The 25,391-nt window shown below is 39.6% G+C and overlaps 1 protein-coding gene across 1 annotated transcript in view; it reads left to right on the top strand.

The window, feature by feature from the left end:
• Positions 1-25,391, top strand: part of GMDS (GDP-mannose 4,6-dehydratase) — a 686,242-nt gene that overhangs the window by 160,809 nt on the left and 500,042 nt on the right. The window contains exons 3-4 of the mRNA XM_081086210.1: positions 12,644-12,731; positions 14,268-14,377. Coding sequence (XP_080942336.1) covers positions 12,644-12,731; positions 14,268-14,377 — 198 coding nt within the window. The remainder of the gene's footprint in view (positions 1-12,643; positions 12,732-14,267; positions 14,378-25,391) is intronic.

Below are 25,391 nucleotides of genomic sequence, written 5' to 3'. Positions count from 1 at the left end.
ACAAAGGGGCAGACTTCAACTAGCTAGCATAGCAAGGTCAGTTTTTTATTGTGAAAATGGGGAAGCAACAGTCAGCTGGAGGGAGGCAAGTTGAAGAGTAAATGGGTGGTTGGGTAGGGATGATGGGCCTGCATGGGCAAGAATAAACTCTTAGAGAGTTAAAATAGCACAATTAAATATACCCCTTTACTCCTTTTTAGTAACAAAGAAAACAACAACCAACAAAGTAAAGGTATAAAAAGGTTGGCTAATCTTAAAGCAAAAACATAGGTTGGCAAACAACTTGAAAAGGAATGTCATGTATTAATAGATTGATTAGTCTGTATTAAATACCTTGTATGACTTCACACAGTAGATCCGAAGCTGTTGGACATAATCACCTAATTTGGCCCCTGAAATCCTCCCATCTACTAGTAGTCATGTTTTGAATGAACTATTTTCACGTGAAAAAGTGAAGGGATGCTTCATCCCTGGTCTAGTTCTCATTGAGAAGAGACTCTATTTGAAGGTTTAAAGTTACAGTTTTTAATCTTGATAGTTTCTTGAATTTTGATCAAGATTAAACATTAAGGAGAGCATAAAGAAAATGGATCAAACCCTAGTTCATTATTTATACAATATCTATAGGTGTCACTCATGATGAGGAAAACACTAAGAATTGTCAGGTTTTATAGAATATCACCCTTTAAAGTGTTATATATTTGCTTCTTTAAAAAGACAGAGAAAAGAGGAACAGAATCATAAAGAATAAAATGGCAATAACTACATACCTATAATAATTACTTTAAACGTAAATGTATTAAAGGCTCTAATCAAAAGACATGGTATAGCTGCATGGATAAGAAAACAAGACCCACCCTGGCTAGGTTGGAGCGTGGTCCCATACACCAAAAGGTTGTGGGTTTAATTTCTGGTTAGGACACATACCTAAGTTGCAGGTTTGATCCCCGGTTAGGGTGAGTACGGGGCAACCATTCACATGTTTCTCTCTCACATCAATGGTTTTTTCTCTCTCTTCCTTCCTCTTTAAAATCAATTTAAAAAAACTCACATATCCTTGGGTGAGGATTAAAAAAAAGAGAAGACCTATTTATATGCTGTCTACAAGAGGCCTACCTCAGAATGAAAGACACACAGATAAAGTAAAAGGATGGAAAAATATATTTCATGGAAATGGTAACAACAAAAAAAGCTGTGGTAGATATATTTGTATCAGGCAAAACAGACTTTCAAACAAAGGTTATAATAAAAGACAAAAAAGGACATTCCATAATGATTGAGGGATTAATCCAACAAGAAGATATAACTCTTGTACACATTTTGCACCCAATATAGGGGCATCTAAATATACAAAGCAAATTTTGATGGACATAAAGGGAGAGATTGAAAGTTATACAGTCATAGTAGGGGATGTGAATACCCCATTGACATCAACGGATTGATCTTAGACAGAAAACCAACAAGGAAACAGTGACCTTAAATGATATATTAGATCAGATGGATTTAATTGATATGTTCAGAGCATTTCACCCCCAAAAAACAGAATATACATTCTTTTCAAGGGACATTTTCCAGGGTGGATCACATGTTAGAATACAAAACAAGTCTCAATAAATTTGAGAAGGTTGAAATCATACCAAGCATCTTCTCTGACCACAATGGTATGAAACCAGAAATCAATTAAGAGAAAAAAACTGAAAAGCACACATGGAGGCAAAATAACATGTTAAACAATGAATATGTTAACAACAATAACAAGGAAGAAATCGATATCTTGATACAAATGAAAATGAGAAAACAATAAACCAAAATCAGTGAAAGCAGTCCTAGTAGGGAAATTCATAGTATTATATGACTACCTCAGGAAACAAGAAAAATATCAAATGAACAATGTAACTTTACACTTAAAGGAACTTGATAAAGAAAAACAAACAAAGCCTAAAGTGAATAGAAGGAAGGAAATAATAAAGATGAGAGTGGAAATAAAATAGACTGTAAAAAACAATACAAAACATCAATGAAACCAAGAACTAGTTCTTTGAAAAGATAAATAAGATTGATGAATCTTTGACTAGACTCATCAAGAAAAAAAGAGAGAAGACCCAAACAAAATCAGAAATCAAAGAGAAGTAACAACTGACACCACAGAAATACAAGAATTATAAGAGAATATTACAAGCAACTTTATACCAACAAATTGGATATTCAGGAAGAAATGGATAAAGTCCTAGAAACATACAATCTTCCAAAACTGAATTAAGACCAAAAAAAAAAAAAAAAAAAAATCTGACCAGACTGATTGCAACTAAGGAAATTGAAGCAGTGATAAAAAAACAAAAAACACACAACAAAACACACACACACACACACACACACACTGCCTATAAAAAATGTCCTAGACCAGATGGCTTCATGGGTGAATTTTACCAAACATTCAAAGAAGAACTAACACCTGTCCTTCTCAAACTATTCCAAAAAATTCAAGAGGGAAGACTCCCAAGCTCATTTTACAAGGAGACCCACATTATCCGAATTTCAAAACCAGATTAGACACTACAAAGAAAGAAAATTATAGGCCAATGTCCCTGACGAACATAGATGCAAAAACCCTCAACAAAATATTAGCAAATTGAATTCAGCAATACATAAAAAAGATCACACATTATGATCAAGTGGGATTTATTCCTGGGACACAAAGTTGGTACAATATCTGCGAATCAGTTAATGTGATACAACACATACTCAAAATGAAGGATAGAAATCATATGATCATATCAGTAGATGCAGAAGAAGCATTTGATAAAATTTAGCACCCAATTATAATGAAATTTCTCAGCAAAGTGGGAATAGAGAGGACGTATCTCAATATAATGAGACCGCATATGACAAACCCATAGCTAACATCATACTCAATGGGCAAAAACTACAAACATTTCTCTTAAGATCGGGAACAAGATAGGAATGTCTACTTTCACTACTATTATTCCATAAAGTAGTGTAAGTCAGAGCCACAGCAATCAGACAACAAGAAGAAATAACAGGCATCCAAATTAGAAAGGAGGAAGTAACGGTTATTATTTTCCTATGACATGATACTGTATATATAGAACCTTGAAGATTCCACCCCAAAACTACTAGAACTTATAAAGGAATTTAGTAAAGTAGCAGGATACAAAAGAAGTATTTAGAAATTGGTTGCATTTTTATATATCAATAATTAATCAGAAAGGGAAACTAAGTACACAAACTAATTATTCAATTACAGTTAAATAAAAAAATACATAGGAATACATTTAGCCAAGTAGATAAAAGACTTGTACTTGGGCAATTATAAAACAATGAAGAAAGCAATTGAAGAAGATAGAAATGAATGGAAGCATATACCATTCTCATGGGTAGGAAGAATTAACACTTTTAAAATGTCCATACTACCCAAAGCAATCTATAGTTCAATGCAATCCTTATCAAAATACCAATAGCATATTTCACAGAACTATAGCATAATTAAAAATTTTATATGCTATATAAATTTTAAAAGACAACCAATAGCTATAGCAATCTTGAGAAAGAACAAAGTCAGAGGTATCACACTACCTGATACCAAACTGTACTAGAAAGATAGTAAACAAAATAGCTTGGTACTGTCATAAAATCATACATAGATTAATGGAACAGAATAGAGAACCCAGAAATAAACCCATGCCTATATGATCAATTAATACTTGACAAAGGAGGTGAGAACATACAGTGGGATAAAGACAGTCTATTTAATGAATGGTGTTGGGAAAATTGGACAGATGCATGCAAAAAAATGAAACTTGACCACCTTCTTACAGAACATACAAGAATAAACTTGGAATGGATTAAAGACTTAATCCATTAAAGACTTAAATGTAAGACTTGAAATCATAACACCCCTAGAAGAAAACATAGGAAGTAAAATTTCTGACATTTCTAATAGTAATTTTTCTGATATATCTCCTCTAGCAAGGGAAACAAAAAGGGAAATAAAAAATGGAATTACATCCCACTAAAATGGTTTTGCATGGCGAAGGAAATCATCAACAAGACAACCTACTGAGTGGGAAAAGATATTCACCAATGATATGTCTGATAAGAGATTAATATCCAAAATTTATAAAGAACACATGCAACTCAACACTAAAAAAAACAAAACAAAGCAAAAACCCCCACAAATAGTCCAATTAAAAAAAGTGCAGAGGACCTGAGTAGACATTTCTCCAAAGAGAACATATAGATGACCAATAGACATATGAAAAGATGCTGAACATCACTAATCATCAGAGAAATGCAAATGAAAACCATAATGAGATATCACCTCACACATGTCAGAATGGCTACCATCAATAAATCAACAAAGAACAAGTGTTGGTGAGGATATGGAGAAAAGGGAACCCTAATGCACTGTTGGTGGGAATGCAGACTGGTACAGCCACTGTAGAAAACAATATGAAGAGTCCTCAAAAATTAAAAATGGAACTGACGTATGTCCCCATGTTTCTATTTCTGGGTATATATTAGAAGAAACCCAAAACACTAGTGCAAAAGAATAGGTGCACCCTTATGTTTATTGTAGTGTTATTTACATAGCGAAGGTATGGAAGCCACCCGAGGGCCTATCAGTAGGTGAGAGTTTAAAGAAGTGGTGAATATATATATATATATATATATATATATATATATATATATAATGCAATATTAATTGGCCATAGAAAAGAATGAACCCTAGTTGGTTTGGCTCAGTGGATAGAACATTGGCCCTTGGACTGAAGGGTTCCTGGTTTGATTCTGGTCAAGGGCAGGCTCCATTGTGGCCCTAGTTGGGTGTGTGCAGGAGGCAACCAAACAATGTGTTTCTCTCACATCAATGTTTCTCTCTCTCTGTCTCTCCTCCTCCCTTCCACTCTCTCTAAAAATCAATGGAAAAATATCCCCCAGTGAGGATTACAAAAAAAAAAAAAAAATGATATCTTACCATTTGTGATAACATGGATAGACCTAGAGGGTATTATGCTGAGTGAAATAAGACAATCAGAGAAAGAGAAATACTATATGATTTCATTTATATGTGGACTCTAAAGAACAAAATAAATGAACATACAAAATTGAAACAGACACATAGATACAGAAAACAAACTGTTTGCCATGGAGGAAAGTGGTTGGGTGACAGGGTGAAAAATGTGAAGGGATTAAGAAGTACAAATGGGTAGTTGCAAAATAGGTACATGGATTTAAAATACAGCATAGAGAATATAGTCAATAATAGTGTAATAACTATGGTGCCAGGTGGGTACTAGAAATATTTGGGTGGGGAACACTTTGTGAAGTATCTAATCTAATAAAAGACAAACATGCAAATTGACCTTACCTTCGCTATGCCTTAAGCCAGGCCCACCAGCCAATAAGAGCAACTATATGCAAATTAACCCAACCAAGATGGCAGCCGGCAGCCATGGAGCTAGAGCGAGCAGGAGGCTTGGTTGCTCCAGTGATGGAGGAAGCCAAGCTTCCCACCCATCCTGGCTGGCTCTGAGCTCCACTGAAGGCAACAAAATTTCAATTATAGAAGGTAAATAAATCTCAGAATAAAAACAAAAAGAAAAAAAGGAGAGGCTGGGAGCTTCTGTTGCCGGGGGGCTTGGCCATCCTGAAAACAGCCCTCAACCCCTCACCCAGACTGGCCAGGCAACCCAGTGAGGACCCCCCCACCTTAAAGGGGGTGTGGCCAGCCTGAAAAAAGCCATCAGCCCCTCACCCAGGCTGGCCAAACCTCCATGGGGTGAGGGGTCCCCACTGGCGGGGGGTCTTGACCAGCCTGCAAACAGCCATCAGCCCCTCACCCAGGCTGGCCAGGCACCCCAGTGGAGACCCCCACCCTGATCCGGGACACCCTTCAGTGCAAACCAGCCGGCCCCCACCCGTGCACCAGGCCTCTATCCTAAATAATAAAAGGATAATATGCAAACTGACCCTAACAGCAGAACCACTGGGAATGACTGGTCACTATGACACATACTGACCACCAGGGGGCAGATGCCCAATTCAGGAGCTGTCCCCTGGTGGTCAGTGCACTCCCACAGGGAGAGCTCTGCTCAGCCACAAGCCAGGCTGATGGCTGCCAGTACAGCGGTGGTAGCGGGACCACCTCCTCAGCAGCGCTAAGGATGTCTAACTGCAGCTTAGGCCTGCTCCCCGCTGGCAAGTGGACATCCCCAGAGGGCTCCTGGGCTGCTAGAGGGATGTCTGATTGCCAGCTTAGGCCCAATCCCCCGGGGAGCGGGCCTAAGCCAGCAAGTGGTCATCCCCCAAGGGATCCCAGACTGCGAGAGGGCACAGGCCGGGCTGAGGGACTCCCCTGAGTGCACAAATTTTTGTGCACCGGGCCTCTAGTGTATATATATCAAAGGCTAATATGCTAAGTGTTCCTCCACCCATCTACCAGTCGTAATGGCTTGCACTGACCACCAGGGGCAGACACTCAATGCAGGAGCTGCCGAGCTGCAGTGACTTGGCAGCAGTGGTTCTTGGGTGACCCACCTCGAAACAGAGAGGAAGGAGCCCAGTTCCTCACGGGCCGGGAGATTCCACATTCAGCCCTTACTGAGGCACTGTCAGCCCTGAATCTGGTTTACTGCACACCCTGTACCACAGCAACTTTGTAGAGTGCCCTCTCGCACTCTGGGGATGTTGTAGAGCTGGTTTCGGCCCCATCCCCACAGGCCAGGCCGAGGGACCCCATCTGCCAGAGGGACCCCGCTCACTCTACAGATGCCGAGGAGGGACCGTGGGAGGTTGGCTCCAGGGCGTGTCCAGCCCATCTAGCCCAGTCCCACCCTGCTGGCCACCTTCTAATGAATTTCCTTTCAATGTGCACAAATCTGTGTACTGGACCTCTAGTATTATATGATTGTCTAACAACTATTTTGTACACTTGAAACTATACAAACCAATATTTGCAAAATAAAATTTAAAAAATTAAAAATAAGGAAATAAAAAATATGCAACAGGGGCCAGTAAACAAAACAAGAAAAAAAACTGTGTTTATTTCTACACATTGTTTTTTTTTTTTTAATATATTTTATTGATTTTTTTACAGAGAGGAAGGGAGAAGAATAGAGAGCTAGAAACATCAATGAGAGAGAAACATCGATTGGCTGCCTCCTGCACACCCCCCAATGGGGATGTGCCCGCAACCAAGGTACATGCCCTTGACCGGAATCGAACCCGGGACCTTTCAGTCCACAGGCCGACGCTCTATCCACTGAGCCAAACCAGTCAGGGCATTATTTCTACACATTGTTGAAGGGCAAAGGGTAATTCTGTTTTATACTCTGTCAGCTAGCTCAGAGTGAAGGAGGGGAATAAAGTTGCTCAGCTTCCTGTGGAGAGGAAGCCAGTTGACCCTGTTGCTGAACAACCTGTGTCCTAACCTTCCTCTGCCACTTGTTGCCTCTGGGGCTTTGGGCAAGTCAATCGACCTTTCTAAGGCTTAGTCCCTCCCCATGGATGGGGCTGTTAGGCACTCTTTTCCCCAAGGTTATCATAAAGATTCAGTATGACAGTCTGTGGTAGACAGTCCAGAGGAGTTCTGTGGGGTCTATGGGGCTTATGGTTATGGGAGTAATAGAGTCATACAGTGCCTGGTGCTACAGGTTTTGTAGAAGGCTCCTTAGTCCAGTTCACTACTTAGCATTAGTGGAAGGCAGGATGTTACATGTCCTAGGATCCTAGCCCTGCGCATGTTTTATTCCTTCCATAATAAGGGAGCAAGGAAAACTGACAGAAGTGAAGCTTCTTACGAAACTGCATTCTAGTTTCCAGTGCTTTCCTAGAGTCATTATTTGCAGTGAACCAGCAGCATATTTTTGTTCACCTGAAACTAATGCAAAATAATATTGAATGTAAACTGCACAAATGCAGAGAGAAACCAGATAAATGAAGGACAGAATTAAATCCTTTAAAAGGTAAAATTTATCTGGGAATATGTGAACAACCTATATTAAATAATTGGGTGACAACTACATCAACACATATAAGAAGTTAAAGAATAGGTGAATTGTGGGTTTCACTTCCAGGAAAGGTATCATAACTAGGGAGATCAGGAGAACAAAAATGGGATATAAAAGACTGAGTAATTGTTATCTCTGAGAAATTATTTGTTAGGATATGGAGTTTCTGCTATTCCATTCTTGATCTGTGACGATCTCTGAAATAGTTTTCTGGGTTGTTGGATATCCTAGAATCTGTGGTGAAAAAAAGCTTTTTATGGTTTCATTTTGAAACCATACTGAGTGTTAGCATGATGGGCCATATCCATCCTTTCCTTTTCTTAAATTCTCACCAGAGGATACATATGTTTATTGATTTTAGAGAGAGACAAAAGTAGGGAGGGAGGGAGAGAGAGAGTGAGAGAAAGGAAGGAAGGAAGTGAGAGAGAAACATCGGTAGGTTGCCTCCCATGCACACTCCAACCAGGAATCGAACTCACAACCTTTTTGTGTGCAGGATGATGCTCCAACCTACTGAGCTTCCCAGCCAGGGCCCCATATTTTTATTGTGTTTTTCATTGTCAAGTTTAAATTATCTGTTTTTAGAACATTTAAATTATTCTCTATCCAATGAAATAAAACTGAAAAATCTATATTTCAGAAATAACTTTGGTGGTAAACACAAATTTTGCTCTGTATAAGTACATTTGTGAACTTTTTTTTATTAAACAACATTTATTAAATTTGTAGAGCAGTTCAACGTTGTAATCCTATATAATAAAAGACTAATATGCAAATCAATCAAACAGTGGAACAACCAGTCGCTATGACGTGCACTGACCACCAGGGGGCAGACGCTCAATGCAGGAGCTGTCCCCTGGTGGTCAGTGCGCTCCCACAGGGGGAGCACTGCTCAACCAGAAGCCAGACTCACAGCTGGTGAGCGTAGTGGTGGTGGCTGGAGCCTCTCCCACCTCCGCGGCAGTGCTAAGGATGTCTGTCTGATGGCTTAGGCCTGCTCCCCATGGACTTTCCTCTAGGGCTCCCGGACTGCAAGAGGGCACAGGCCGGGCTGAGGGGTCCCCCCGAGTGCACAAATTTCATGCACCGGGCCCCTCTAGTCTAGATATATAGATATATGTATATATCTATATCTATATCTATATCTATATATCTATATCTATATATCTATATCTATATCTATATCTATATCTATATCTATATCTATATCTATATCTATATCTATATCTATATCTATATCTATCTATATCTATGTGCCAGCGACCAGAATGGTGGAATGACCTGAATGACTGAAATGACCCAGTTGCTATGACCTGCATTGTGGCGGCTAACTGGCCCGATGGGGCCCCCGATTGCCCCCCCAAACCTCCTGCAGCCCATCCCCCTGGCCGGCCCAGCTCCTGATCGGTCCCTACACCCCGATCAGGGGCAGGGCTCTCCGGCCGACCACCCGTGGCCTCTCCCTCCAGCTGTCCTTTCCCCTGATCGGTCCCCCAAACCCCAATTGGGTGTGGGACTGGCCGAACTCCCGTGTGACCCCACACTGGCCCAGCCTAGTTTGGGCCCCAATTTTGGGTGGGGCTGGTGGCCAACCTCCTGCCGCCCCTTTCCCCCACTGGCCCGGACCCGATGGCCCCCATTGGGGTGGGCCGGCCAGACCCGCCTCATGCATGAATTCATGCGCTGGGCCTCTAGCCTACACTAATAAAAGAGAAACATGGTAATTGGCATACGACCGCTACCCTTTTCATTGGCTAATCAGCGAGATATGCAAATTAACTGTCAGCCAAGATGGCGGCCAGCAGCCAGGCAGCTTGAAACTAACATGAGGCTTGCTTGCCTCAGTGATGGAGGAAACCAATGTTCCCTGCCTGCGGCTGCAGGCCTCTGAGCCTGCAGTTTGAAACATTTTAACAAATACCGCCAGACTTCAGCCAGCAGATTCGCAACATTGTATGCAAAGTCCAGAAACCTACTTTCAGGAGCGGAGGCCTAAGAGCTGGAGCCAAGCCTCAAGGTAAAGCTGGCCCAGAATAAAAAAAAAAAGAAAAAAAGGAGAAAAAAAGGAGCGGTTGGGAACTTCAGTCACTCCCAGCCTGAAAACAGCCCTCAGCCCCTCACCCAGACTGGCCAGGCACCCCAGTGGGGACCCCCACCCTGATCCAGGACACCCTTCAGGGCAAACGAGCTGGCCCCCCACCCGTGCACCAGGCCTCTACCCTATATAGTAAAAGGGTAATATGCCTCCCAGCACCGGGATCAGCGGAGCTGAGAGGCCTCCTGGCACCGGGATCAGCATGACAGGGGGCAGCGCCCAAACACCCTGATCGGCCCTGCTCTGTGTGTGACAGGGGGCGGGGCCACAGTCCTCCCCCCCCCCCCCCCCCGGGCCCTGCTCTGTGTGTGACGGGGTAGAGCCATAACCTCCCCATCGGCCCTGTCCTGAGTGTGACAGTGGCGGTGCCCCAACCCCCTGATCGGCCCTGCTCTGTGGGTGATAGAGGGTGGCGCCCCAGCCCCCCCCCCCGCCCCCCCACGGGCCCTGCTCTGTGTGTGATGGGGTAGAGCCATAACCTCCCCATCAGCCCTGCCCTGAGTGTGACAGTGGTGGCGCCCCAATCCCCTGATTGGCCCTGCTCTGTGGGTGATAGAGGGCGGCGCCCCAACCCACTGATCCGCCCTGCTCTGTGTGTGACAGGGGAAGGTGCCCCAACTCCCCTATCGGACCTACTCTGTGAGTGACAGGGGGAGCTCCTCAACCCCCTGATGGGCCCTGCTCTGTGTGTGACAGGAGGGAGCTCCCCAACCCCCTGATGGGCCCTGCTCTGGGTGTGACAGGGTACGGAGCCCCAACCCCCCTGATGGGCCCTGCTCTGTGCGTGACAGCGGGTCGCGCCACAACCTCCCCATCGACCCTGCCTTGAGTGTGACAGGGGTTGGTGCCCCAACCCCCCAATCGGCCCTGCTATGAGCCCCACCAGGGGCTGCACCTAGGGATTGGGCCTGCCCTCTGCCACCCGGGAGCAGGGCTAAGCCAGCAGGTTGTTATCTCCTGAGGGGTCCCAGACTGCTAGAGGGCCCAGGCCGGGCTGAGGGATCCCCCTTCCCCCCGAGTGCACAAATTTTTGTGCACCGGGCCTCTAGTTAATAATAATTGGAAAAATTGGAGACCTTTAAGTAGAATAAACCCCAACTTTAATATGTTATTTTCTTCACTTCTAAATTAAGAAATAGATATGTATACCCACATCTCAATTTAATGTTTCCTAGATTCTACCTTCTTGTCAACCAAGGTTGTGATATTTCCTTCTTAAAATATTTTCAGGTTTACCAAATTTTTTTTGGTGTAGTTCTTTTGGAAAATAGGTGCATGGATGCATTTGTCTTTGACTACAAAGCAACTAATCAACAGAATTATTGATTGTGGGAGTGTGGTATCCTTTTTTAGATGTCAGTTTCTCATATATGCCATGTAAAATGATGATGGCATTTCTTTCTATTTGAAAGAAGTCTTATGTGCTTATAATTTCCTGCTGCACTTGGGATATTTGAGTCATGCCAAAGATTAGTTTTTGTTTGGAATAGACAGAAAACAATTGAGTTAAAATATAGAAGTGTATTCAGCTGCAAATGATACTACCCAGCATTAGAAGGAACACTTCTGAAATAAGTGAAAGAATTAAACTGCCACCAGTGGAACTGAAACTTGCACAGGTAGTGACATAGCTGCTGTTAGCATTGGCAACACGAAGGGAGCAATCCTGACACAAGAAGGAAGTGGTACCAGAACTTGAATAATTTATCTTATGTATCAGATACAAATAGTCTTTTCTTCAGTATTAGACAGGTATGCACTTTTCAAATGACTTTTCCCCCTCACACTTATCATGGTTAAGTCAATGATAACATTTTTTTAAAGTCCTCTCTTTATTTGAATTTTCTGTATGTCTTTAGTAGTACATAAGTTTTGTCCCCAATCTATTAGCTTCTTACTTTTCCACACAGCAACTGCTCTCTGATTATATTTGTGGATCCAGATATATATACGTGTGTGTGTGTGTGTGTGTGTGTGTGTGTGTGTGTGTGTGTTTATGTATGTATATAATAGGTGTAAGGTACAAAGGTCCAAGGACACTGAACAGATGTGGTGGTATTTGGAGCTTTTGGCCTCCTGTTCAGTGTTAAAGAGGTTGCAAGGCTATTTTACTGATATGGACTCACATGGTCTGTCTTCAGTTTCAAATGTAAGAGATATTTTTGTCAGCAGTAAGGCTGTACATGTGTGTTTATAAAAGGAGACATTTAAGTACCACTGAGCACTTGCTGTGAAATCACGTAACTATCTGATTACTTTTCTTGAGATTGGCAGTGAAAACACTGACAAAGATGGAGGTAGGACACAGTGACTGGAGTGCAGTGATTGCGGGGAATGGAAGCAGTGGGACTTTTTTAATAATGCAAAAATAATTTTTGTAAATGATAGTTTTACACACACACACACACACACACATATATTGCAAAGCTAAATATTAGCACAAGAACTCTGAGTTGCTCATTAATCTTCATTGCACATTTATAATTTATTCATATTGTCCCACACTATGAAAATGCAGGTTCATGGAATTGTACGGAGATCCAGTTCATTCAATACTGGCCGAATTGAACATCTGTATAAGAACCCCCAAGCTCATATTGAAGGAAGTAAGTAATAGTGTTTTCTACAATCTCTTTCTATAATGTCCTATATTATGAGGTATTTTCTAATGTCCTTTTTCTCAAAGCCCATGAAGTTGTAGTTATTGATCGTAAATTACCTGTGATGAATGCTATCTGCAGTCTTTGAAAACCCTTTGTTGCTTGCTGGCCCTGGGTCACAGTGTCATCTTGGTGAGGCTGGTACAAGGATGTTAGTCAGGTCTTGCCACTCTAGAGACCAAGAGAAGACATGCCTTTGATCACCCTTCTCCAGGTGTTCGTATCCCCTCAAGTAAGACCAGCTCCATAGTTTTGGAATATTCTTGCTTTTTATATTTGTTCTAATGTAATTATGTTAAACAATCTTTGTACATTTATTTAATTTTAAAGAAAGGTCCCAAACCAAATGGCAATAAAAACTGTATTTAATTGCTGTGTAGATCATTGTCAGTATTTACAGTTGTTTTTTATTTTTGTTACTAAAATTGCCAGTATGTCTCTGTAGGATTTACATGGCATAGTCACTGTGTTTTCTCATGTGATCTTTCCAGCAGTTCCCAAGGTAGTGAATGAGATCATTTTACAGATAAGTAAATAAAGGCAGAGAGATATTGTCACTTTATCAAGGCCACACACCATGTAAAAGACAGAACTGGGACTAGGACATGACAATTTTTAGTTTCCTAGTTTATCCTATTTTACTTGTCCAGTTTTTCCAGCTAGCAGGGATAATCCAGTCAGCTTTAAACCATAACTGATTTCATATTTACCTCAGAGCCTGGAATATTTGAAGGTTTGGGTTACTTGTATGAGTAGTGACATCATTAGGACGATGACCTCATTGTCCTTAGTAAATCTTAATATTTAGGTTATTTATTAATACTTCTTAAAGTTGTTATTTTTATGCAAAGTACAGAATGGTACTGCCAATGGATCTAGACATAAATCAGTATTGTGTAAAAATAATGAAAAGATCAAGTTACCAAATCATCCATGTACTAGTATGTGTGTCCTAGACTAATGAAGTCAATGTAAGGATATGCTTAGATTTAGGGTTAGAATAGGCTAGTTGTCCTTTAATCACCTATGTCACTACTTCACACATTTCATGGATGGCTAAAGGATTGATGCTTATGAAGTACTTGAAAATTGCTAGATAACAGTATATGAACATCGCTGTCTTCACCTTTATTAGTGTGTTAGTTTTTTTTAGAGAGTATACACATTAGGGCAAGATTTTTTTTTTTTTTTTTTTTTTTGTCTGAATCTCACTCTTAGGTAGCATACCTTACAATCACCTGGAAGCCATAGTTAATTGTATAACATCTGTCATAATGTGATTTTTTAAAAAGTTAGCCTGTTTTTATAAATCCTGTAGGGACACCAGCAACAAATAAGAATATTTCACTTTTTAAAGTCTTTGCTGATCTGGAACCAGTCTGGTTTTCAGACTTTTAGAATATGCATTTCAACTTTGATATTTTAAAAAATTGGGCTTATGTCATTTTCTTCTATCTAATGCTATGTTTTTGAACCCTAAAGACATGAAGTTACACTACGGCGATCTCACTGACAGCACCTGCCTTGTAAAGATCATCAATGAAGTAAAGCCCACTGAGATCTACAACCTTGGCGCCCAGAGCCATGTCAAAGTAAGCCCTTTCCGTTGTCATGGTTTCGCTGGCTGTGCTCCTGAATTAGTCTATGTTTTATTTTTTGTTTGTTGTTTCTAATGCAGTAATACAACCATAATCCTAGTTTTATCATTAATGTTAGTTTAAGTATTAATCCTAATAGAAATACTAATACATTTTTAAGTAGTTTCTTTGTTATTGAACAATATAATACAAAGTTACTGCTAAGGTTAAAATAGCAATACTCACTCATTTATTTTGGGTTGGTCTTGTGGTTACAAACCCCACTTGGATGTATTTTCTGCCATTTGAAATTACATTATAGATGAAGGATTTTTTTAAATGTTGGAAAATGTAACTTAATAAAACTACTATTTTAATATTAATTTTTGGTAGTGGTTATAGCACTGGCTGAGAAAATACTATTCTTGAGTTTTGATAATATATTAAATTAATGAAATTAAATGTTTTATTATAAGTAGTAAAAATCATTGGAAGAAAATCTTATTAGCTTCTTGTCACCCCAGTATGATACAGCTAATGTTGATTTCTTTTCTCCAGTATTATACCTACCTCTCTTTAGTTTTTTTTTTTTTGTTTGTTTGTTTTTTAAATATATTTTATTGATTTTTTACAGAGAGGAAGGGAGAGAGATAGTTAGAAACATCGATGAGAGAGAAACATCGATCAGCTGCCTCCTGCACATCTCCAACTGGGGATATGCCTGCAACCCAGGTACATGCCCTTGACCGGAATCGAACCTGGGACCTTTCAGTCCGTAGGCCGACGCTCTATCCACTGAGCCAAACCGGTTCCGGCTCTCTTTAGTTTTTTATTCTGGAACAAATTGCAGTAAGCCTGAGCAGCCCACCCCTAGGGTTCTAGCAATTTGTTTCAGTCAAGTTTTTGTTGTTGAACTCCAGTGCTCACTTGAGTGAGTGAAATCTGAAGGCAGGGATGATATGATGTCTATTTAGATACTTATTTAATCAGAATAGTTAGTGGAACTTTGAAATAAAAGCAAATTAACTTTAAAACAGCCCAGGAACTCTATCAGTATTTTTTGCTGTTTGATGAATGAATTCAGCAGTCTTATTTCAGAAAGTATTTAAGGTAATTTATTTGTTTGCTATTTCTCCATATCCCAATTTGGGACAGAATGGAAGCTGTATGCATGTTTTATCTCTCTGCTATTTTAAGGGAGAAATTATGAATTAGATAAAATGAAACCAGGTATAGAGGAACACAGTGGCAAGCCCTGTGTTTTGTAATTGATATCAAAATTAAAACTTGAGTATAATTTCTTATACCTTTTCTCTAAAATACTGACCTTGAAGGGTGGCTACATATCAATCAATAAAAACACTTCTTGTCTATGCTGTTTTAGGGGAAAAAATTAACCCCTTTCTAATCTCTAATGATTGTGTACTGTATCCAGGCTTAAGCTTTGATTTGTGAAAGGTATCAAGGTTAGAACAGAGCAATTGTTCTAAATGACTCTAAATGTATCCTCTCATTTTCAAAGAGTATCCTGCACACCATGTGTTGAGAGATTATCACTCCTCTGTCCCCAGAGAAGCAGTGACTATCACTGCAGGAATGAATTACTTATCCCGAACTGAAGCAATCAATCCATCTTTCACATTATAATTTATCTAGCTGCTCGGCCTTCCTGATCAAACATGAGAGTATCTTCCAGACAAAATAGAATGTTTCAGAATGAATGCTCCGTTATTTAACTTCCTTCAGATCAGGAAGTTTCCTTTCGGATTGCAGATAGTTTATCACCTCTGAAAACTGTAAACTGACATGGTGTGAGATGAAGGAAATTTTATAAAGATTTATTATAGAAAGCCTCCCTTCTTCCATTGTGGTAATAAGTGAGCTGATCTTTTTCTAGAATGTTTTTGTAGTTCAAAAAATCTGACATACTTTCCTTACTTTGACGTGAGCCTAATACTGCAGTAAGTATAAAAGGATAGGAGGTTGAGTTGATTCCTCCTAAATTGCTATGTATGTGAAGTTTATCTGTTTGTACTGTGTTTCACCTACTCCCAAAGGCTGGTTAAGTGGCAGAAATGGTACTTGAGCATGAACTTTGGCTTTAAGATCATTTAGCCCTTGAACAAATATTTGCATACATGGTAGAATGGAGGACACAAAGATCTGTAAAACCCACTTCTGTTGTGGAGGGTCTCACCTTTTGTAGGGGTGCATGGTGGCAAGTGACAGAGGCTAGTAATATGTATTTGGGTCTATAGAGACAGGTGAAGGAGAACTTCAGTTTGAGGAAATTATGCATGTTGTTAAGGAGGAGTTGGGGAGTGAAATTTATAGACATAGTTAGTAGAAACTGATATTTAAAATGGAGGTAGTAATATAAGGCCAAGAGTCAGAAGTGAGGAAACTTGGGACATGTTTTTAACATGATGAGCATTCTAGATTAGCTGAGCAAAACTTTCGTTGAGGATAAATGTGAGGTAAGGCTAGGTAGAAAGTTGGGCTGCATTTGGGCAATCTCCACATATTTTTGAACAGGGGAAAATAGAATCAGAGGTGAGCTTTATAGGTAAGTCTTGTGGTAGGGCTTCAGAAGACATAGGAAGCTTTTGGATGAAGATGGTGGCATGAGAAATGGGAATGATGAGGGTGAAACAGGTTGCCTGGTAGAGTTGATTCCTCTACTGGCAAGATATGGGGACCATGATCCTTAAGTGTTCAGGGAACCAGGCATTCAGGGAGGAACTGTTGGAATCAGGAAATGAGAAGTTCCCTCTTGGATACATACCATTGGCTGTACTGGAAGGACATTCAGGTTAAACGGGTCATGAGGTCATTTAGAGTAATTTGAGAGGGTTGAGAGAGATTTGGGGTACAGAAATGTAAATTCATTTCTGGATGTTCTTGAGATGCCAAAGCAGCAGCTGAAAAAAGGAATAGAAGATTGAAGATTGAACCTTTGAGACATGCATGTATTTGTACTGTGGAAGGAGCAAGAGTAGTTCCCAATGACAGCAAGCGAGAGATGGAGAGGCAGGAGGGTGGAATTGTGTCATAGAAGTAAAAGAATTAGGACATTTCATGCAGGAGGGGATGTCCACAGTGCTAGGTAATTCATATAGGTCTAGGAGAGGGAGGCACAGGGAAAAGTCATTGGTTTGAGATGATTGGTGTCTTTTAAAATGACACCAATTTTAGCAATACCCTGGAAGAGGAGCCAGAATACAGAGGGTCTAGAAGTTATGGGGTTGTGAGGGAAATATAAATTGAGTAGAGTCTTTTCTAGAAATTTCTTGGGAAAGGAAGGGAGAATATGATGAAACTCACTTCCCCAGAGCTTCTGATTCAGTAGGTCTGGAGTGGGTCTGAGGACCTTCCTTTCTAGGACTGCCCAGGTGAGGCTGCTCCTGGTCTGGGACTTTCCTTTGAGAACTACTGCTCCAATGTTCAGGTTTCTTGGTTTCTCCACATGTAATATCTGCATTAAATTCATTCTTCTTAGGCCTTTTTCCTTTTATGTCTCAGCTTTGGAATTTGACATGGTCAAACCCTGTTTCTTATCAGTTAATGACTCTGTGAGCTTTTAAAGCCTAAAACTGTACCTATACAATCAGGATGATGAGAAAAGAAATAAACTAAGGAGAATGCAATATATATTTATATCCAAATTCTTCCCATTCAAATCTTTTTCTGAGCAGTATGTAGTCCATGAAAGTAAATACTACTTGGGTACTCCTAGTGTTTTAGGAGAATAGCATGCATATGAGCCACTGTCAGAGGTCCTTTAAAAGTCCATGTTCCTGCCACTATTTTTGCTATGGTGTAAAGTCAGATTGATCCTTAGTCATGGAGTAGTGGATGTGGCAGGGGCTGGCATAGGCAGCTGGAGAAGATGGACTGACTGCCAGGTTGCTCTGGAGACGTCTCTCTGTCCCCACAACTCCCAGGGTCTGTGCACTGGGCTGTGTCTGCCTGTTCTTCTGGTAGCTTTTTAGGGAATAGGGTGGAAAATACATATTTTATTTTTTATAATTAATTTCTGTATATTTGTCAGCTTTGTTGGATTTACTGCACTCATAGACAATAATTTTAAAAAAAGTTCTTTCCTACAGTGAAATGCTTATAATAAGTTTAATTAAAATATATTTCTTATTATTTAGTTTGGAACTCTTTTGAAAGAAGGTTCTAATATTAGCACATTTTTTATTTATTTTTGAATCTGTGACTTCTAGACTGGGCATTGTTTGTGTTGGCTTCTCTTTGCACAGAGTGAAGTCTTCTATCACTCTCACTTCCAGTTAATTTGATGTGGGCTATGGTATGCTAAAAGTAAGGAAAATAAAATAATAGGAAGTTGGTCTGGTTTCCTGTAGGAAACCAATGGAGATGAAATTGGTTCTTGGAATAAACTCACAGCAGTCTGGGAAATACTGACTGAAGACATTTTGTGAATCATAAACAGAAAAATTATGACTCATGAAGTATAGGCCATTGAGAGGCTGATTCGTTCTTATGTGGGAACAAGTGAGGGGTGACTGAAATGCACTCATTATTAAAAGTAGTTAAACCTCGCATGATGACATCATGCAAGTAGGAACAAATTATCCAGTGTATTGTGTTGCCCATTTTGATGGGGAAATGTTTTGGAGCCTACTTTATTGTTCTTCTCCCCCGCTCCCCCCCTCCCCCCCCCCCCCGTATAAATAATAGTTTTTTTTTTAATAGTTTCTATTTTAAATTTCTTATTTCTTCAGCATTCCTCATTGTCATGGTTTTGATGTGTCCACCATTCCTCACAACTTCTTTGATCATCTTACATCACTCTTGAAGTCCTACTGTTGAACGAGATCTTTCCAAAGTAAATGTGGTTCCATGGTATTCACTGTTTTCTCATAATGCCATGTTGGAATTGCCTTTATTTTTTTCAAAGAATGAAATTCATGCAATCATGAAATGTCAGAGTTAAAAGGAACTTTAGACAGAATTTAATATAATTTTCGTTTTGTACATGAAATTGCCTGCTCAAAGTCACAAACTGGTTACTGTCCAATTTAGGACTGGAACTTTCTTTCTCTACATATCTAAGTTTCTTCTTAAGCTTATTCTTCCCCTGGTGTCTTTTATAGAGAGAGAAAGTCATTTACTCCTCTGATTTTCCAATTCCTTCTCAGTGTTGAAAACCATTATTCAGTCTTCCTTTAACTTTGTCTTACTCAAATTGAATAATTCTGTACTTTTCTTTCATTTTCTAATTCTTTAATTATCTTTTTTCTTTCCTTTTCAACTCTATATAAATTATCTGTTTAATTTTGTTTCACGATAGCGAGGAGGCATAAGTGCGCAGAAGGTAAATTGGGGCATAGCTGAGTGAGTGGACGTGGGATTTTCTACTCTAGTTGTATGGGTCCATTTAGCAAATTCTGAACATGGAAGCAGAAAGGAGCCGAATCTAAATTGTCTTCATAGTGGTACTTCCAGCCTAGAAAACTAGGCAAGAAGCAGAGCTGATTATGATCAAGTAGTGGTTAGGCAAAATCAAAATCAGGCAGAGATGAGACAGAAAAGCCAGACCAGGAATGAAGCTGGGAATAAAAAGATGCATGAGAATTGAAGAGTGGCCCCTGGGAAGGAGACTGAACAGTTGTAACCTTAATTACAAAGTTGTCATCTCCAGTGGCCTTTTCCTGGCTGGTCCTGAGAGACGAAATTTATAGCTGGAAGCGCTTATTCCCATATTTATCTCCCGGAAGCCTAAACCTCTTGTGGCTGCTGTAATTGAAGGGAGTGGGGTAGGTGACTAAATGTATTGGCAGAATTGCTTATGGTGGGGAAGGGTAGGTGCCTAGGTTGAACATCTGAATAACCCAGTTATAGAACAAAACAAAATTGTAACAGTGTGACCCTTTACTGTATAATTATAGCAAGGGGGTGGCCTATTAAAAACCTAAAGCAAACAGCAGAGAGGACTGTTCTTCTATGTCCTTGCTCATTCCTGTATTTACTTTGGATCCTAGAGAGCTGGACAGGGAGGTGTGAGTAGAGTAGGAGAATGAGGATGAGGCAGGAGCATAGTTGATGTTAGAAAGGGAACTGTCAGAGCATTCTTAAATCTGGGTGAGACTCTCACTCCACGTCCTACACAATTGCTTGTTAGAGTTCACTTAGTCAAGTTGTGTGAGTTCACCTATCTTCTCATCCACTCTGGCTGCTATCTTTCACCAGGGTCTGATGCACAGACACTCACAGATACAGAACGCTGGGATGAGTGTTGGAGTAGGTGACTCTGTCATGGGCAGAAGGGAGGACAGTTTTCATGAGGCGCTGTAGTATAGGCCAGAGTTCTCTTATTAGGGGCGCACATTGGAATTCTCAGTACACATCCTAAAACTTTAGATCCTGGCCCTGTCACATGCTAGGCTCTGGCAGAGTGCTCAGCCTTCTTAAGCTTCCATCTTTTCATCTGTAAAATGAGCACCCACCTTAGGTTGTGGGCCTTGTGGGCCTTTCTACTTGTTTTTGGTGGTAATTCTCTTTCCTAGGTATCCACTTGCTTCTCTTAATTTTTTCTAATTTCCCTTAAATGTCAGCTTCCCAGCAAGGCTGTCCTGACCATCCTTTTCACAACAGCAGTTCTCCTGGGAGTTGCTGATAATCCATCCAAGGGAGTAAAATAGGCTAGCAAAGAAATGTCCTAGGAGCTGGGGCTGAAGGGTGCCGGGAATGCAGATTGGCTACTCTGCTGCCCTGCCTACCTCTCTCCAAACTCTGTGTGCTCTCTGCTCCTAATTTAGGCTAACATGAGGAAATTATCTGGAGAAATGAATGTGCTAAGGTAACACAGTGAGTTAAAGTGCAGAGGCCTGCCCTTTGCAGCATCTGCTGTTTGAAATTTTATGCAAGAATGTTTTTTCTCATTTAAATTCCTGCCACTGAAACTTTAACTTGTTATGACATACTATGAAGGGGGAAAGGATGTTTTGGAGCCTTGGTTTTTTATTAAATGGACCATAGAATTCTGAGGTGAAGGAGATCTTGGCGACGAGCCAGCTCAGGCCCTTACTTCACAAAGGACTGCCTGGAACTCCATTGATGAGCCACAGAGCCCACTATCTAGGCTGGAACCCACATCTGAGGCTGCTTGGTTTTCTTGTCATACTACTAATCAGAGAAGACTATGGGGGAAGAGGGGAAGGGGATTTCACTGAAATATGAGGGGAAGATAACACAGACTCCCATGTTTGAGGTTTTACCTCTCTTGTCATTCCCACTACTTATTACAGTGAGGTAATGTTTAGGTTTGAGTTAAAAACATTGTTCTTTCCTTGCTGGAGTGAACTGGTTATAATTAATACCATATGAATAGTGCGTGCATAGCTAGGAAGATCCCCAAATACATCAGTGCAAGGTGTAATGTTAACATGTCAGTAATACTAAACTAAAATTAGTATATAGGGAGCATAGAAATCCATAGTACTAACTCATCAGGAAGAATCACAATCTTTTTGTTAGGATAGTTCAATTCAATATACAGTTTTTATAATGAGTCCCTATAGTGTCCTGGTGTGTAAGTATGTTCCCCTAAAAGCTGTGGGAGGCAAATAATTGTTATGTATGTAATCAGAAGAATCAATAGTTTAATAACCAGAATGAGTAATTTGTTCCTATTTGTATACTTACTTTTTAAAAAGAAATTGCCAAGACTCTTATATGACTATACTGTCAGTTAACCTGTTTAAGATTTAAAAATAAATATTTTTGTTGTAATATTGCAAATAAATTTCTGTCCACATATTAGTATATACCCATTATAACTTCATGTTGGGTCTCTGAAGATAGCTTATTTAACTTAGTTATATATATTAATTAATACAGGTTTATATATTTTATGAAGTTTAAAATTAATTTTTATATTTTCATAGGTAATTCTTAAATGTGCTCAGAGCAACATAAAATCACTCTAATTTGTTAGCAAATTATTAATGTTGAAATTATGCAGGTACTTATGGGTGGAAGGCTTTGCTTGGTAAAGAACAGTGAGTATAACTTTGAGAACCTGAGTATTAATAAGGAGTGTTTGCATTTAGACCTAATATCCATGTATGCAGTAATGTGTCTGTTTCTGGGAAAATTAGCTCTCTTATAGGTGAAGTGGACAAGGTGAATGGAGCAAATATTGGGTGTTTTCATTCTCCCTAACAGCTTGAATGACATGTTTTTGCTTGTTTTTGTTCTCTAAACCTCCATTTCTTTCTGATTGATCATGCAGGCATAGTGCCTATGATATTTAATAAAATTGGTAACTACTTTAGTTTATTACAAGGTAAACAATACAAAAATCTTTTCATTTAATAATTTGATGTTTGTGCTTACAATGCATAAGCTGCACTACTGTAAATATGGCTCATCCGTGCCTATGGTTCTTAGTAAGAAATTTAGCATTTTTAGTCTTATACCCATGAGGGTGAAGTGGGACTGTACATGGCTGGTGGGTCCCATGTGTCATCTGGCCCAAATTCTTCTTGGAAGTCTGTTATGGATTGGAGCAATTGAATTCAAATCTAAAACCACTTTAAAAGTTCTTTATAGTCCATTAAGAATTTATGTGAGAGAGAACACTCTATGAAAGTTCTCCTCTCCCTGTTCAAACAGATTGCTTGGTTTTATTAGATCTAGGTGGTATTGTAATTTTGATAACAGCTAATAATGTCTGGAATTTTACTTATAATTAGTGGACCACACAAAGGTATGTTTGTTAGATTTTGTACTTTTATTCCACTTGCAATAGTGACTTGTTTATTAAATAAAATCCAAAGTATTATTTTAGCTTTGCAACAGTTAAGCTAAAATTAACGCAGATAGCTAAATATTTCTAGATATGTTTATAAACACAAATAGTAAACAAATAGTAAGTTAATGAATGTATTGTGAGTGAAACTATTTGTCTTGGACTTTTAATGGTGAATGGAAAGTGTTTTTGGATTCCCAATTAGATTAGAATACTATGTAACTTGCAATCATTAAAATGTAGACACAAATAATAACTTGTTTAGTACCACAAGTTCCTCTAGTGTTCCGATATAGTTCTCATCTTCCCTGGAAAAGAAGTACTTGAGTGTTTGTAGAGATTAGTTGACTATCCCCCTCACAACTACAACAATAACAATAAAAACAAACAAACCACACAACCACACAAGAAATAACAACAACTTGTATGCATAGTTAAGAATTTAAAACACCTAATAAGTTTTGGTCTCAAATATGATTCTTTTAATCCTCTTCATACAAGTGTAATTTATAAAATTCTTTTTGTTAAAGTTGGATCCTTAAAGTTGGTATAATAAGATAAAATGAAACCTTTTCTATTTCAAAGAAATTTAATGCATAAGTTTTTTTTATTAACTTACATTATTCATCATTAATTGGATACCTTACCAGTACCAACAAGAAATAAATTATAAGAAAATTGCCTTAATTTATATGTTCATATTTTGAAAAATTTCTAGTATCAGAGATTAGTAGATTTCATTATGTTACTCCTTTTTGTAATGTTCACATAATGTGTACATTATTTAGGGATGTTAATAAAAAATCATTCATGAAGAATTTAAATTTGCTTTATTTACAAGTAAATATGCATGCAGGCTTGGTTTTGCTTGTTATGCTAGGGTAAGTACACAGTGTTGATAGTAATTATGTAGTTATTGTAAATGGTGAACTGGTAGAGGGAAGGCAGCCCGTGAGCTTTTCATTTTGTTTGTTATGCTAGAGTAAAACCTTTTCCTGAGTCTCCTTTCCACTCCCACTCCTATATATTTTATTGGTGCCATTTTATTTAATAGTAAAAAGTGTTTTAGAAATCAGTAGTATTGACAAAATAAGCCTTTAAGGAGCATTCTTTAGGACTGTTAACACATCATTAGTCCTGAATGGAAATATCAATCTTTACCTTTACTGTGTAATTAATTATTATATGGTTTAGTAGAGGTTTTGTTTGTTTGTTTGTTTTGCTTAAGGTTCCCAGTGGAGTGTTCTTCTTGTTTGTTTGTTTGTTTGACACCTACATTTGTGAGGACGGGAGGTTGAAAGGCTCTCTAGTGTTCCGATATAGTTCTCATCTTCCCTGGAAAAGAAGCACTTGGGTGTTTTTAAAGATTAATTGACTATTAGGTCATAATAGTTGGGTTATTGTAGTTTAAATAATGTAAGTAAATGCTTTCTATCCGGTTGCTTTACATTTACTTTATTAAATATTATGAAAGTGTTTTGGCTTTATGATCATTTCATCAAATTATTTAGCAAGATATTTAGATTGTAATTTTGCAAAAATTCATTTTATTGTAATTATTTAAGTGACTTAAAACTTCCATTTTTCTTGTTACCTTTTTTCAATTTTGACTGTAGAAGTTGCCATATTAGTATTAGTTAAAATTTTTAAGAAAAATTATATAATAACTAGAGGCCTGGTGCACAAAAATTTGTGCACTCAGGGGGGTCCCTTAGCCCAGCCTGCACCCATTTGCAGTCCAGGACCCTTTGGGGGATGTCCACCTGTTGACTTAGGCCCACTCCCCGGGGGATCAGGGCTAAGCTTGCTGTCAGACATCCTTCTGGCAGCCAGGGAGCCCTCAGGGGATGTCCAACTAAGGACTTAGGCCCCCAAGGGATCGGGCCTAAACCTTTAGTTGGACATTCTTAGTGCTGCCACGAAGGTGGGAGAGGCTCCTGCCACCACCTCTGCGCTGGCCAGCCATGAGCCAGCTTCTGGCAGAGTGGCACTCGCCATATGGAAGTGTACTGACCACCAGGGGGCAGCTCCTGCATTGAGCATCTGCCCCCTGGTGGCCAGTGCACATCATAGCAACCGGCCATTCTGCCGTTCAGTCAATTTGCATATTAGCCTTTTATTATTATTACTAGAGGCCCGGTGCACGAAATTGGTGCACTGGGGGGTGAGGTTCCCTCAGCCCAGCCTGCCCCTCTCACAGTCAGGGACCCCTCAATGGATGTCCTACTGATGGCCACAGTCTGGCAG

Source organism: Myotis nattereri, assembly GCF_964212035.1.
Source record: "Myotis nattereri genome assembly, chromosome: 3".
Classification (NCBI taxonomy): Eukaryota; Metazoa; Chordata; class Mammalia; order Chiroptera; family Vespertilionidae; genus Myotis; species Myotis nattereri.
This window is presented reverse-complemented; position numbering and strand designations above follow the sequence as displayed.